The following is a 15817-nucleotide window of genomic DNA, read 5'->3' on the forward strand; positions in this document are numbered from 1 at the left end:
TTCAAATGACAAATCTATTGACTTCTTTTTTGTATTAAAAATATGTTTACTAGGAAAATTTTATACGGAGATGTGAGAAATCTTGAGTTAAAAGAAAGAAAAATGACAGTTGATAACATTACCTTCACAAAAACTGATATTCAATTTGTTAAACATATATGTACTTGAACAAATTTTTCTTAAGTGAGAAACGATACTATAATTATCTCACTATAATGTGGCAATAAAAGATAATTGTTATTTAAAATGGATGCTAGAGAAAAACCTAGCAATTCGTGCAAAAGTACATATAATGTCAAAACCATCGGGGCCATATTAGTATGGTCTTAGAAAGAAAAAAATGATAAACACAGACCTTCACCCCTGTAATATTATGACGTCACCTTTATATAATTAATTTGGCCCTTTATTGGAAATTCATTCCAGAGTCTTTGGTTAAAGCTACTTATAAATCTTTTTAATGAATAACTAAAGAAGTACTATATAGGATACACAGCTGAATAATTAGTTTCTACTTACTCCTTCCAGTCGCAGAGAACATGGAATTTCCCGAATCTTTTTTATTCAATCGAACAGCACAAAGAATTAGTTTCTTCTTTTCCGCAAGCATTATGAATTTTGTATCTATATGTGTTTAATTTCTTCAATAAAAGGTACTTCTAAACGATAAGTGTTTGTCAGCTCTATTGTTGTAAGTTTCAACTCGATTACCATTGACTATTTATTATTGAATATTGTCAAAAATCGTGACCGCTATTCAAAAAAAATAAAAAATAAAATAGAGAAAATAACATTTTTTATTGTGTTGGTAGGGTTCTTGTTATTGCTGTTCTTGAAAAGATTAGCCTTCTCTTGTATAAATAAATAAATATATGTTTTTGCCTTTCAAGGTCCTCTTATTTTCATTCAAATTATTTCATTCATAAACTTATTGTATATTCAATGCCTATCTAGCAGTTTAAAATTTTAACAGCAACATTGATTTAGACGGACATATTAGGATAGATTTGAACATGTTTCTCTTAGATTATTTAAACCAAACTGGCTATTTGATAATTTAGGCAAAATAACTTAGCATGTTTGTCAAATGTATCAACTTAACAATGAATCGTTGCATCTACATGTTTGTTTCTTTCAAAAGTATAGATACTAAATCTTTTAAATATTATGTAATAATTGTCGTTAGAAAAACCTCCGCTTGAATCTGTCTGGGTATAGTTTACTACAGAGTTTGTTATTGGGCAGTCCCCAAAAGGTATTCAAGTGCCCATACGTTCTTGTCAGTCTGAATAAAGCCAACATAAAAGCTATTAAAGTCCTATTTTAAATAGAAAACAAATACTACATATTATATGGAGGCATCTACTCCATGTACTCATCGATTGTGTGTTTAAACTATTTTCGAGTAAAAGAAACAAAAAAATTTAATACATCTGATTTAAACCATAGCGTCACCTATTATTCAAAAATGACTCTAACCTGTACGTATAAAGAATAACTCAATTTTTTTATCTGTTTGACTTTGGACAGAATATTTTCCATAATAACATACAAAGGAATGTTATTTTGATTTTGTTTGCTCTAAATGGACTCGAGTTAATTTTTTTGCAAAATGGTAATGTATCTTAGCAAATTGGTTGGGATGCTTATGATAAGTTTTTTTACTTTGTGACTTTTCTAAATTAATAGATGACTTGAATTTATCAATACAGGGTACATCTATCAATATCTGATATATTGATATCTGATACATTACTTCATTTAGTGGCAGTTTAAGCTAATCTGAAATCCTAGAGTCAAAGTATTATTTAGATGTACTTTTAACCCTAACCTAAGTATAATATTTATATACATATAAGAATATAAATTACTCAAAAACAGGCTTTGATCTACTTTAATAATAGGTTGGTGAAAAGTAATTCCATATTTTTCGCTTTATTTCAATGCTTTATAAGAAGTGTTACAAACATCCAATTTAAGCCATGTATGTCCCGTTCTGTTCACTAACTTGTTGACAACGAAAATCCAACTTCTTAATCCCCTTTCCGTAGAAGCCCTTGTCGTCCCTATTGTCCCTACTCGGGCAATCAATTTTCACAGGCCTCTATACTCGTAGAGGCTAAATTTTATCCCCAAGCGCGTTGGTCATATACAGGAACAGGTAGTAGTCACTTGGTGCCAGGTTCAGATTTCAGGGTGTATGTATAAGAACTTCCCAACTGAGCTACCGGAGCTTCTGGCGCGTCATCAATTATATGTTGAGGTCTAGTGTTGTCTTGATGTCTCCTATTTACCATTCCTGGCTGTTTCTGTTCGATCGCCAGCTTCAAATGGTAGAGTTGTTCACAGTAGAGGGCGGAATGAAGCAGGAAAAATTGAAAAACGTTTTAGAAAAATAAATGCAAGAAATATGTCTAATAAGGCCTCTTGTTGCATCCGGAATGTCGATTATATATATATTCGTGGGGTTATGGGAGGTGAAAAGGTAACAGGGATTACGCATTGGAACTTCACCAAGTGCAGGCTCATCTCAGCAAAAATATTAAATGCAAAATAAAATACAGAGGAATTAATTCTGCCAATTGTAATCGTTTATCATATTGATGTTGTTTAAAAAGCAGACCAAAGTTGATTTTTTTTTTTTTTATTCAACAAATTTCTAGGTGTTAGGAAATCAATTTGGGAATAGGTGAAATGATTTCATCAAACACATGAGGAGGAAAAAATTGTACTTCCTGTCACGTCTTAATGAAAAGTTTAGTTCATGATAAACCTAAAATAATATACTTTCAAGTTGTGTTAAGGCTTCTAAATCAACATCCTGTACATTGAACTGCCTTATTTGTATTCCTCGTTTTACAATTACTTTTTCACAGGCTCTGTTAAAGATATGGCAATACTTTCTCTCATTTTAAAATCAATCAAAGAACATAAATGTGTTAAAGAATTACCACGGGTTGATAAAAGTTTTATTCCAACAAAAAGTGCTGGGTCTAATGTAAAATGTCCACTTTCTTTCAATCTATTATCAACGAACTTACTTTTTCCCCAACCTAATATATTTTATATTCAATTTTAATTTCAACGGAGCCCTGGACAAGACGTACAAAGATGACATGTTTGTACAGGTCTGAGACCATATGGTTTGTTATCCAAGTCAAGTCCAAGTACTCATAGTACCAAATCCATGGAAAATGACTTCATTCCACAATTCTATTGAATTTGCTACTCCTTTGCCACTTTTCAAGAGGATACAGTTCAACCTAATTCTTCCTACACTAAGATAATTAATTAACTGCCAATCAGATTCTTTTAAATCTTAACTGTTCTTCTTTTTTGGTATTAAAGTTCATTAAATGTTTAGATAAATGTCATAAATAATATGACATATAAATTATAATGTGTTATTATTCATCATGGAGTTTGAGCAAAATACGGGCAATTTTCCCCAGTGCAGTTATCCTAGTACCGGCAATTTGTGTTAAAAATTGGGGGTTTTTTGGCTCGCTGGTTTTTGTTTTTTTTGTTTTTTTTTGAGTTAGTAGTCTGAAAAGTGAATTTTCTTATCCTGAGCTATTGTCATTATTACTTAAGTTCTGAGTAGTGAACTTCATCTTTTACTAAACTTAATGATATTCCAAACCCGACCGAACTTTTTTGTGTGCTCATAAAAGATCGAGAGTCATCTTGTGGATTTGTTGCAGAGTTATAGTTGTTAGTTCTTGTTAGACTAAGAGTATTATCGAAGATCAACATTGGAGTTATTCTAGCCAATGCCCTTTTTTATTTCCTTCTCTACCTCTTCACAGCTGCTCGTAGCTGATCTTATGAAACGTCAAGACAGCTAAGCTGCTCTTCTCCAAAACATTCTTCAAATTATAAGGGTTACGATGTCGATATTTGTTTTGTATTTTTAACATGTCCAAAATACACACAATTTTCTTCATAACGTGCAATACTCAGGTTTTCATTCTTTTCCAAGTTTTTATTTTCTTCAATCCGACCTAAAAGTGAAAAAATAAAAAGAAAGCGAGGACTGAAGGACCGACTAATCGATCCTAAGCATTTTTGAATGCTTAGAAAGATCAGACACATTAGAAAAAAGAATGATAGAGAGATTGGTGGATACTGATTAGGAATGCAGACCGTTCCAACAATAGTTGTAAGTCATTTCAATTATTCAATATAATAAAGTGATATCTCGTTGTTCTTCCATATTTCGCAAGGAACAAATTTCTTCAGAATCGAATATCCTGTATGACTTCTGAGTGATCATTATGCTACCTTACTAACTATACTATGTCATAGTAAGGAAAAATTGGCTAACTATTAAGAACTATTAATAAATTGAGCACATTTTCTGCTGATGTTAGGGGAAAGTTTGCTAGATTCATGAAAGTGAAGGGCGAGTGATAGAGTATGAAAGTACAACTCTATACTAAAGCTGTATTCCAGTCCATCTTTTCTGAATCTATATAATAGATCTGTAATAATCGATTATAAATGTCCTGATTTTTTTCTTGAATTAGGTTTCCAGAGAAGCTTTAGTAAAATAAAATGACTCGAATCTACCCCCAAGTATTTTTAAGAAGTCATATTCGTCTAGGAACCATTTGGACTCTGAATTGTAAAATTTTAACTTTAATAGGAACAACTCTGTCATATGGTTCTAAGTAAGAGTAAAGTCTCAGTCAATGTGGTTCGGATTCAATCCTGACTATATAAAAAAATGACTCGTGTCATCAAAAAAATTAGAATGTTTATAATAAAATGTTTTACATGACGTCATGATTTTGTAAGTTGTCCATTTGGGAAATATAGCTATTTTTTCTAATATTATTAGATTACAAGTACTTTGATGTATCTTAAAAAATAATCTCAAATGTGGAGGATGTAAACAGTCTTATTTTCTACTTTTAGAGTGTAATTCAGTATTTATGGAATTATAATGCTCTGTGGGCCACCAGAGCTAACTAGTGCAAGACAAGGTACTCTACTATATATGCAATAATGACTAAAAGAATATGTTTCTTCATAAAGTTATTTTTGTTACCTTGGAGTTTCCTCCACATTCTATTTGACCAAAAAAAATATGTATTTTGCACAGAAAATTATGCCCTTCACTCTTCAACCCCAACAAAATAAAAGACTATTTGCTTGTCATATGTAACTATATAATCAATACTTTGTACTTGTATATGTACTTCTATTAAACAATAAAAACTTATATATACATGTATATAAATATTTTTTTTTCGTTACACTATCAAAACTTTTTCTTAACAGGAAACAAAAATACCTTGAATTTCTTGTCAAAAGTGTTTTTACCTCCTAAGTGTTAATAAATAATATTTCAAATATGTATACATACAATATTGTATAAAAGACTATTACAAAATATATTTGGTAGATTGGACATAGTTGGAAACACATACTGTACAAATACGTTGTATGAGAATATTTTGCTTGAAAAAAAAGAAGTTAATGGCTAACTTTTAATAAATTTGTCAAAAAGCTAAATTAATTTAAAATAAAAGAAATTTGTTTAAAAAAAAATAATATTTTCCCCGCTCGTTGTACTTTTTCTTTCTATCTCGAAATTGGAGACAGCCACAGCGGATAGTTGCAATTCAATTATCAAAACCTCTTAATGAAAAGGAAATAACTTAACGAAGCACAAAATATATATCATTGGATTAGGAGAAGAGGGATTTTGACTTTTTCGAGATATTCAGAGAATACGCACATTGGATGATTATGAAAGGTATCATTATGATGTAAATGAGAAGTGAGTTTATTTCTTATTTAGTATTCCAGAAGGGGGGATTCGGAGTCGAACTGAGGGATGAGGCTGGAGGAGATCAGATCTAATTATGCAAAGCACTCAACTTTTTCTTTATCTACCATGAACCATTACAGTATAATTACAATATAAGTATTAAATCAAAAATAGGTAATTAGCAAATACAATTTTTAAAAGAAATGTTTTCATTACAAAATGATGGTCTAAGTTTCAATATATTTATTTATATTTGTAAGGACAGCAAAAATAATTTTAGTAAAATGAATTTGTTTTTGTTTTTCTTATTATAAAAACCTTTTTATATAATAATATATAAATTCAAATTCGTTTTACTAACATGTCATTATGGTCAGAAAACAAAGTAAGATATTTTTTTGATAATACGTAAAAAATTGGATTTTAATTGAACGACTTTTAAAATGGAGTTACACATTGAAGAAGTTGTATTTAATATGCGTAGGTATAAGTTTAACCTATTTCAATTTACATTAAATTACAAATGATATGTTCAAGAAATATATTTGGGCATACTGCAGGCCTTCCCTTTGACAAACACCCAAAAGGTCTAGTCGAGGTGGTTGGCATCAGGACTGTAGGGGGGGATAATAGTGTCAAAAACGAGTTCAAGTTCAAAAGAACTCAAAAGAGTATTGCAACGGAGGATATGGGTTTCTTTCATTACTTGTGTCAAAAGTGGCCTCTCCACTCCTCATTCCACCCACTTTTTTGATAGCTTTCTATACAGTCTGGAGTTTAACTCCCAAGATTTCTTGCATAGGCCCTCATAGACTGGAGACGATTAGCCTCAGCTATTTTCTTTAACTCCTCCTGATCCAGTTTGACCTTTTTGACAGAGTCCCTCTTCTCCTCCAACGTTTCAGACTTGCTGACATTGTAGACAGTGGTACGTGAGACGCCTAACTGGTTAGAGAACACGAATGAAAATTTGTCTATCAAGTGTCATTTTCTCCGAATTGTAGGTAAGGTAGAGAGCTCAAGTTTGTTTTGTCATGTAACTAATTGTATATGCTTAATATATCGAAATATTAATTAATTTCAATCACTCAACCTTCATGAATGATTGAATTAGTAAGTGTTCAGATTTCAATGCATCACCCAGTATAAAATCTAGTTTTGGAGTCGAAATTTTTTTGGTTCCGTCAAAAGGGATTTTTTCTAGATTAATATTTTGGTTTCAATCCGTAGACCAATTTTTTTCCTTACTCAGTGACACACAAAAATCTATGAAATTATTTTTCTTAAAAAAAGGTTATAAAACTTTTTTGTACTCTTTCTTGTCCATCAAAAAACGTTCATTTTATAAAAGTTTATCTGAAATGTGTTAAAAAACAAAAAGTCTTTAAAATCCTGTTTGTTCCCCTGGCAATTACCGAATTTCAAAAGAAGCCGATCGAGACCATTCTTTATTAGTTCAATTGAAAACAAATTAGTTTGGGCCGAATTAGTTTGGTCTTACAAAAATTCATAACGGTCTCAGACGGGTCTTAGATTTCCAAACCAAAACCTAACACAACACTATACTATTTTCCATCATTTGTCTATGACAAATTCATTTGTGGAAATAAATAAAAAGGATAACAATACAGACAATGTTATTCCTATAAAAATTCTTATATTTTTTCCTATGTCATCACTTATAACACTCTGCAACAGCATTTTCGTCCACCAGTTAAAACTTACATTTATTAATGTTAGTAAAGCCATATAATACGAAAATACCAGTTCAAATTTTCAATAGTAGTAGGTTTGGACTTTAAAGCCTTTTTTATCATATTTTTTTTTTTTTTTTTAAAACGATTCAGAGGCATATTTAAACTGAACGTAACAACAATTGCTAAAAAAAGTATTCTAGCATTCAAAAGATAAATTATATATCAAGTTATGTTGAATACAGTTCCAATAAAATGTGCTAAAATAGTTTTTAATTAAAAAAAAGAACATGCGTAGAGTGAGTGTTTCTTCTTGGGATTACTACATATGTCATCCTTAACATTCTTTTACAAGTTGATTTCAAAAAAATTACCAAACACATAGTTTAAATCGAACAATTTATCCGTTAAAGTTAGAAACCATCTTTTTGGCAAAGAATATATATGACGTAAATCTCGTAATAAATAATTAAGAAAGAGTGAAGATCGAAGGGATGAAAGATGATTAATTGATTTATTAGACAGTATTATGACGGAGTCATCACTGAGTATTATTGATTAATTTTGCTTTTTATAATAATTGCATAATTAGTAGTGTAGTGGAAAAAATACATTCTATCTGCGATGAATGTGAAAAGATAATTTATAATTACCTCTTTACATTCACGCTATGATGTAAGTAGTGTAAAGGTTTCACATTCGCTGATTTTGAATCAAAGGTGAATTTTAAATTAAACTTAATTGTTACATTATTTTTTTGCAATTTTATTTCTAATAGACTTATAATTAGTGTATGCAATAATTATTGAAATGTTAAAATGGAAAATGAAATTTTACGAAGTAAATCTTAGAAAGTATTTTTGATAGAGGATATCCCCCATTATTTTGTTGAACAGTCATTGGATTGCTATTATTTTACATATAAACACAACAAACCATTTATCGAACACTTAATAACATTTTCTGAAATTAAAGTTTGTGTAGTAATACTTAATTAATATTTTTATAAATTAAATCATAGGCAAAATGGAGTCGTGATTATAAAAAATCATAAATTTTCTGGCATATGTATGCAATAGATAATTGTAGTGTTATTATTTAGTCTTTTTTAGAAATGAAAATGGTAACCACACAATATTGTCTACTATAATATTAATATTGTTAATGAATTAATCTTCCTTCGATCCATATTGTACATGCATTGCCAAAACGATTATTCTTAACTTTAACGGACAAAATGTTTTATATATACTTTATTTTTTGTAATTTTAATGTAATTGACTAGTAGAAAAAATTTAAAGGTAATATCTGTAGTAATCCCAGGTTGAATTGCAAGTTTTTAGGATTTTCCCATAAAAACTGAAGAGTTCCGTAAAAATACATAGTCAAATGTAAAATACACAGAAAATCTAACATAAAAATATTTGAAGAACCCTATATATATTATTACTACTACTATTTGAATATTTTGATCAACTATGACGGCGTCAACTTCTTCATCTTATCGTTCCTCTATGTTTTTTATATCTATACTTTTGACCGTCGAAGTTTATAGTGTATGAAAAGGCTCAATGTAATACCTTTTTAAAGAAGGAAAATCTGCCTACTAATAAATAATTAAATAATTGGTTCCATTAAATAATGGAACCAATTAAATATGTTGTTTGTGTTATTATTAATCATTATTTTTGCCCAGGACTATTACTTCTAGTTGTACTTTTTTTTAACATATTCAAAAATCAACGGAAGAATTTTGTATTTTAGTCACTCAACCTTTTTGTCACTTATAAAATTCCTTGCTTCAACTCTTTTTGTCTATTTTAAAAAAAAAATCAAAAAACCACATAAAAATGGACTAATATCAATTAAAATTTATTCTTCATTTCATAGATTTGTTGTAATTTATATCAATTTTAATGTAAATATTTTAAAAAGATGTTTTTCTTGGAAGAGATAAAAAACACATAATAGTCTATTTTATTATTGGAATGTGGAGACATTGTTCTTTTTAAAACATTTGAGATTATCTAGTTTAGTATTAATTTGGATTTGATTGGTGTTTTATATTGAGGAAAAAAACACTCACGGTTAATTGTTAAAATTTAAAATTAATTATGTGAAATTGACTGTATTATAGGGGGGAGGTCCAAAGAAATTAAACTGAAATGGTCAATTTTTGAAATTAGTATTATGCATTGTTATAGAACAAACTCCAAATAAAAAAACAAAAAGGCCCCAGAAGTATTTGATTGACAACCAATATGTAATTATTTCCATGTGTTTGTCTGGTTGGACTTGTCTCTAAATAACAGTATGTACTATTTAAAGTTTCTCAAATCCAAGATATATTATGAGTTAGCAAACTATTAATTATTGTAAAACATAAAATACAATTAATTAACAATAGACGATCTCAAAATTTAAATATTATTGCACTCTTGAGTATTTATAATACCATCCATTTTTGCTTCCTTCACTCTAAAAGGATGTTCTAATAAAAAAAAATGGGGCATTTCATTATGTGCCCATGAGGTACAATTTGAGTATTCAGTGAGTTAATACAATTTGACTGATTTGAGTGAAACAATGGTTATTTCACAAAAAAAATCTAACTAATCGTCGGGAAAAAGTATTTAAAAAGTAACATTTGTTCAACTTAAGAGCTGTATACCGACTAAGAAATAATTTATGAATGTTTTAAAACCTGTTACCGGTTGCACCGTATATAGTGCTCCCTGATTTGTACGGGAATACCAATTCATTATAAAGAAAAAAGGGAGCATAATATACAAGGAGCACTGTATAAAATAAATGAAATCTTGCATTCGTTTAGTTCAACTCATATTAAAAAGGATAAAAAAAACGGGAAGTACTTTATATAAAATTTTAAAAAATGAATGTTTTTTTAATGAGGTTCAGAAATGAGCTGATTCATCAAAATATTTTTTTTTTTTATCAACCTGTTATTATTTTATATTTATTCTTGAGTATTGAGTGAGTAGCTATGTGCTAGTGTTGCTCATGAAAAACAGAGAATAACACCAAGGATATTTTTGGGTGTTATAGTTCATATTTAAAAAAAAAACATGTTGTCAACGGCATATAACTGCAGGCAATGTCGGGTACTACCGCTCGTACAATATAAAGTAATAGGTAATCAGCAAACTAAATAAATATAATGAATCTGCATGTTGGTGTGACCAAATCAGAGCAATTTTGACAACACCTTCTATGTGATAAACATATGTACATGTTATTCTTACTTATTAATATTATCATTCAGGGAGGTGTATTATTTGACCACAAGACGGTGCCACCCTATGTTGCTTTGTTTGCAAATAAATATAAGTAAACAACGTTCATACTCCATTGTTGATATTTTACTTTTAAAGGGATCCCGGTATGCTCAGATAAGTTGATCTTAAATGATAGATATTGTTCTCCTGAGATTGAATATGTATTCATAAAAAATAAGTTATTGCTGAGGACTTGAATCGGACTCAATACGATAAGGACTTAAATCAGTACAACGCCGACTCGATACCAGGAAGAATCGAAATCAGCGAAGACGTGGACTTGACTTAAACTCGATACTCCGATGACTCGGGATTGAATTGGACTCGGAAAAGTTGAATTGAAATACAAATCTGGTTCCAATCCATCTTTTATCCTTCTCCAAATCTCAATATCAAGAACATGCCTAGGATGACACAATCAAGAGGTGCCTTGAAGAAGCTAATTCATTTACTCATCCAGATTGCAAATTGATTGAAAAGTAAAACACAACCATTCTGCCGAGATATTCTTTCAAATTTATAAGTTTTGGGATTAAGTAAGCAAATATCGGACGCCTAGTTTTAAAATGAGTACATGACGTCATATGAAACTGAGAATAACCGAGGTGGAAACTTGACGTCACAAACTATCAAAATTTAACTTTAAAGGGCTGATATTCAATGCGATAGAATATTTTTCAGGACTACATTTACACATATTCACTCAGGATAATCTCTCTCAATTAAGACCAACTTGTCTGTCCATGCGGAGATCCCTTTAAAGATATGTACAACTATGACAATAAGTTTTAAATACTGTCTAGAAAAACACTAGTTAATTCAAGTAACCTACTGTGGCAAAAAAAAACCTCATTTATGGAGATAAATTTGAATTAGAAAGCTAACGTAATTTTTTTACAAATAAAGAATTTAAATTTATAATAAAATAATTATAATAACCTCATGTAGCTTGTAATTTAGGGATATATTTTCAACGTTAGGAATATGTAATTATATGATACTTAATTTATCAATCTGGGTGATTTTTGCCTCCAAATACCACACCATATTTATTTATGCTATGTTGGAATGACACATATCGTGGTTGAACAAAATTAAAACAGCTTACTTTGACTTCACCTCATTACCATCAAAATGTATATTGTATTTTTGTCAGTTGTCTATTATCGGTGTTTTGGATGTTGATTTGTTGAATTCGAATTAGCTCTTTTTAAGTAACGAACAACTAACAATCATTGTTTAAAAATAATTCCATAATTGGTATGAATTGGCTAACTACCAGTTGATGTCTAACTTCTTTTTTTTTCAATTCCTTTTGGAGACAAGATTGCGTGATACAAGAAAGGGGTTCATCAAGTGTTCGTCATCAGATGAAAAAAAGAACTAAATTTTCATTGATAAGACAGGACTTAAAATACACATAAAATTTGGTATACTAACAAAATTTCATGAAGTCACTATTTTAAGACTGCTGTTTTTTCAAAAATAAATAATTTGAAATTTTTTTCTCTTTTTTTTTTCTTTTGATAGAAATATTTATTATGTACATTTTGCCATAATTAACTTTTCATGATTGCAATTTATTAAATCTAACGTTGGTACATAATTATAACCACCGGATTTCACAGAAAGTTACGTACATTTCGCATAAGACCTGCAGTAATCCGTGAACTGCTGAGTAAAGATCTGTCAAGACCCATGAACCAGTGAGTTAGAACCTGTTTCATCCAAGCTATATACATACATATAACAGCCCCTTTTAGGGAAAGAATAATAATACAAATACATAACTTTTAATTGCAAAAAAATATCAACTTTTCAAATTTATTTTGTAACAAAAATATTGACTTAGCATTACTTACGTGGTGCAGATGAAAAAACCTGAGAGTCAGACTTTATTAATTTGGATATTTTTACTTGGAAAAGAGACTTCTTTGAACCCTAAGAATATGAATAATCAATTTAAATAATAATGGCATAGAAACATTTATGGCTATATTATAGGTATATTTTGTTTTGTAGTATTTTCTGATAGTTTGAGAAACTTTGTCAATAACTGAAATATGTATACCTAGTAGCATGTATGTAAGAGAAAAGATGTTTGATCTAATATTTCTACAACATTAATTCAACCAATTGCTTCTTGACGTTACTTAATCAAATTCATAGAGTGTTTTAACATGACGTAAACATTGTTGATGTTATCCATTTTTTGAACCTAAACAACCAATTTTGTAATAATGAACACTCTTTTCTTAATTAATATTAAGAAAAATATTGGACGTCAAAATGGGACCAACCAAAAAAAAAAAGACCTTAAACCTTGCTGTTTATCAAAATTTAAACCTCTAATGTCTAGTTTAATAATATTGATATCTTACCCTAAAATGCATTAAAAATATGTATTTACATTGTTTCATAATCTGATTTCCGCGTTATACATCAAAATGAACTATTACAATGGAAATAATAAGATGTTTTTTCCTAATTATTCTTCCTTTCTGGTCTCTAATCGATCAAAAAAAAAAAGTACAAATATAGCTATTTTTTAGGATTTTTAGTTCATATTACATTTATTTTATTTAAAAATAAGTATTTACCATTGACATCAAGTAGATTCAATGGAGATGTTAAGTATTTTTTTATTCCTAAAGCCATTTCATGAAGTTTAATCAAGATTTACTGGAAAATTATTCATTTTATGTAATAAAAATATTGATTTTGAGCCCCCATGGTGTCTTATTCAATTATGATGCAATTTATTATGTCAGTCAAAACGTTCTATAAATTAAAGCACCAAGTTTAGAAATTGTCAAATTCAATTCCTGTTTCAATTTACTCTTTTCAAATACGTCACTGTTTACTTGCCAATGAAGTCAGGGATTATGAATATTTGAAACATCTTTTAAAATAAATAATAATGATAAAATAAATTTTCTCCTTGTAGGCAATACACTGTATGACTAATGAGGTTCATATTTTTTTCTTGATCACAGTCCAAGTTATGAATATTTCTATAATTGTATATTATGTCATAATATATGAATGGTAAGTCAAGAAATTTGAATTATTTAATTTACTTACTAGTTTGAACAAAAATTGAACATGCGGTCATCATGGCTTACAGTTTTGTTTATAGTACTACAAACTAAACAAATGCCATATATTTAATCTATTTAATTTAATTTATCTCCTATTTTATTTCAGTTATTTGACAAAGTTTCACGAGCAATCTCAAAACTCTATAATTTAAACATATAATAATTTAACTACAAACAGCACCATACATATATATAACTAATTATTAAAAAATGGCTTTAGGGAATAGACATTCACAATGAGGTTTTTTAGCAATCTACGTTCAACATGAGAATATACCGGATCATCATCACATGAGAGTATATTTAGGATGGATTTACGGCGTCGATTATACTCCGATTTTGCTAAAATAGTTTCTTCTTGCTCATCATTATGATTTGAAACGTTGTGATGTAGGTGATAATAGGATCGTAATAGACCCTTTGAGCGTATTATCACAGATATGTATGAGCTTTTTTGTGGCTCCATGAGCTTTGAAGATTGAATTGTTAATAAAAAAATATTTAGCTAAATATACATTTAAAAAAAAATTAAACGTTGTTTGTCTGTTTTTAAGTTATTTCATTAATTATATCGATTGAAGATGATTTAATTCTCTAATTAGAATTGTCTATCTTTAAAATATTGAATTATATTTTAATTTTCATATAGGATAACAAAACAAATATTTTGTGATCCCATAATCTTATTTTAATGTCTTAATTTACTCACCAAAACTCCAAAGATTACACTTTTCGAGCCCTTAGGTGAATGTGTGTACTGTGCCCCTCTAATAATGCAATAAATTCAAAATGTTATAGTAAAAGTTCATATTTGTACCTTTTTATCATTGTATTTATCTGATATGGATATTTCCATTTATAAATCGTTTTAGCATAGTATTTATAAATGTATGGAAACGTAAAGTCACGACAAATAAAGAACTTAGTTACAGTCTAAAAAGTTTGATGATAAGTACGGTTGTATTGGAAATAAAAGGGACTTAAAAACGATTTTGTCCCTATTTTTGGGCCACATAAACGTCTCAAAGTTAAAAAAACACACTAACTGGTGTTGTTTTCACTAAAGATACTTCAATATTGCAATTGAATTAGATAAAATCTTTCATGTACGATAATAGTTTCCTTTATTCTTAGTTTAGGACTAATTAACGATCAGCTATCTACCATTGAAGAAAACAAAATATCTAAAACTAGAATCACTTTTCTCAACAAGTGTCTCTTGAACATACAGGAACCATCAAAAATCTGGATACAAAATCAAGGCTCCTAATTTCGGTATAAGTTGCCCAATTTTATTAATTTTTTTATCATTGAAAAGAACAGATTTCAACCATTTACGAACATTGTCTTTAAAAGTTTGATAATTTTTTTTAACTTTTTTTAACATCTTTTTTATATATGTAAAATTTTTACCCTTGGTGGTAAAATTATATTTAATGTGTGTGTAATTAGGTTTGATTTGTAGTACAAACTAATTCTAGGAGACCTTCTAACGTTCAATCACTTAAGGACAAGATTAACAACGGCTCAGGAACCATTCCGAAAGCCTCTAAGGTCAAAAAATATGAAGAGAAAAAAATTAAAGGATGGATTTAGCAAATACAGCGTACTTCAGTAAAAAATGTTTTCATTTTTTTTTAATATACCATTTCCGTAAATGGTTGAATCTTTTCTTTTTTATTATTTCAAATTTAACAAAATTAAACTTCCCCAACCAGAGCTAGAAGCCTTGACTGCGGATCCACATATTTAGGGAAACCTTTTAAATTTTGGCTTAGTCATAGGATTAGTGAAAGGCACGGAAGGTCTTGATAGATCACAAATACAATTATGATATTTTATATATTATTGTTTAATAAATGTACAATAAAGAGTGAAACATTAATAATCAATTAGCTTTAATATTTCAAGTTAAGTAATATTTTGTTGAATTAATATACATATATC

General features: G+C 29.1%; 1 protein-coding gene across 5 annotated transcripts in view; it reads right to left on the minus strand.

The window, feature by feature from the left end:
- LOC121115922 (inactive ubiquitin carboxyl-terminal hydrolase MINDY-4B) overlaps positions 1 to 15817 on the minus strand; it is a 134418-nt gene that overhangs the window by 109763 nt on the left and 8838 nt on the right. For 3 of the 5 annotated variants that reach the window (XM_071887909.1, XM_071887906.1, XM_071887905.1), the window contains exon 3: positions 12632 to 12710. In XM_071887909.1, coding sequence (XP_071744010.1) covers positions 12632 to 12710 — 79 coding nt within the window. Of the gene's footprint in view, positions 1 to 519; positions 734 to 12631; positions 12711 to 15817 lie in introns of those variants that run through there. The other 2 variants (XM_071887908.1, XM_071887907.1) reach the window with 2 other exon arrangements.

Source organism: Lepeophtheirus salmonis, chromosome 4 (assembly GCF_016086655.4).
Source record: "Lepeophtheirus salmonis chromosome 4, UVic_Lsal_1.4, whole genome shotgun sequence".
In the NCBI taxonomy this organism is placed as follows: Eukaryota; Metazoa; Arthropoda; class Copepoda; order Siphonostomatoida; family Caligidae; genus Lepeophtheirus; species Lepeophtheirus salmonis.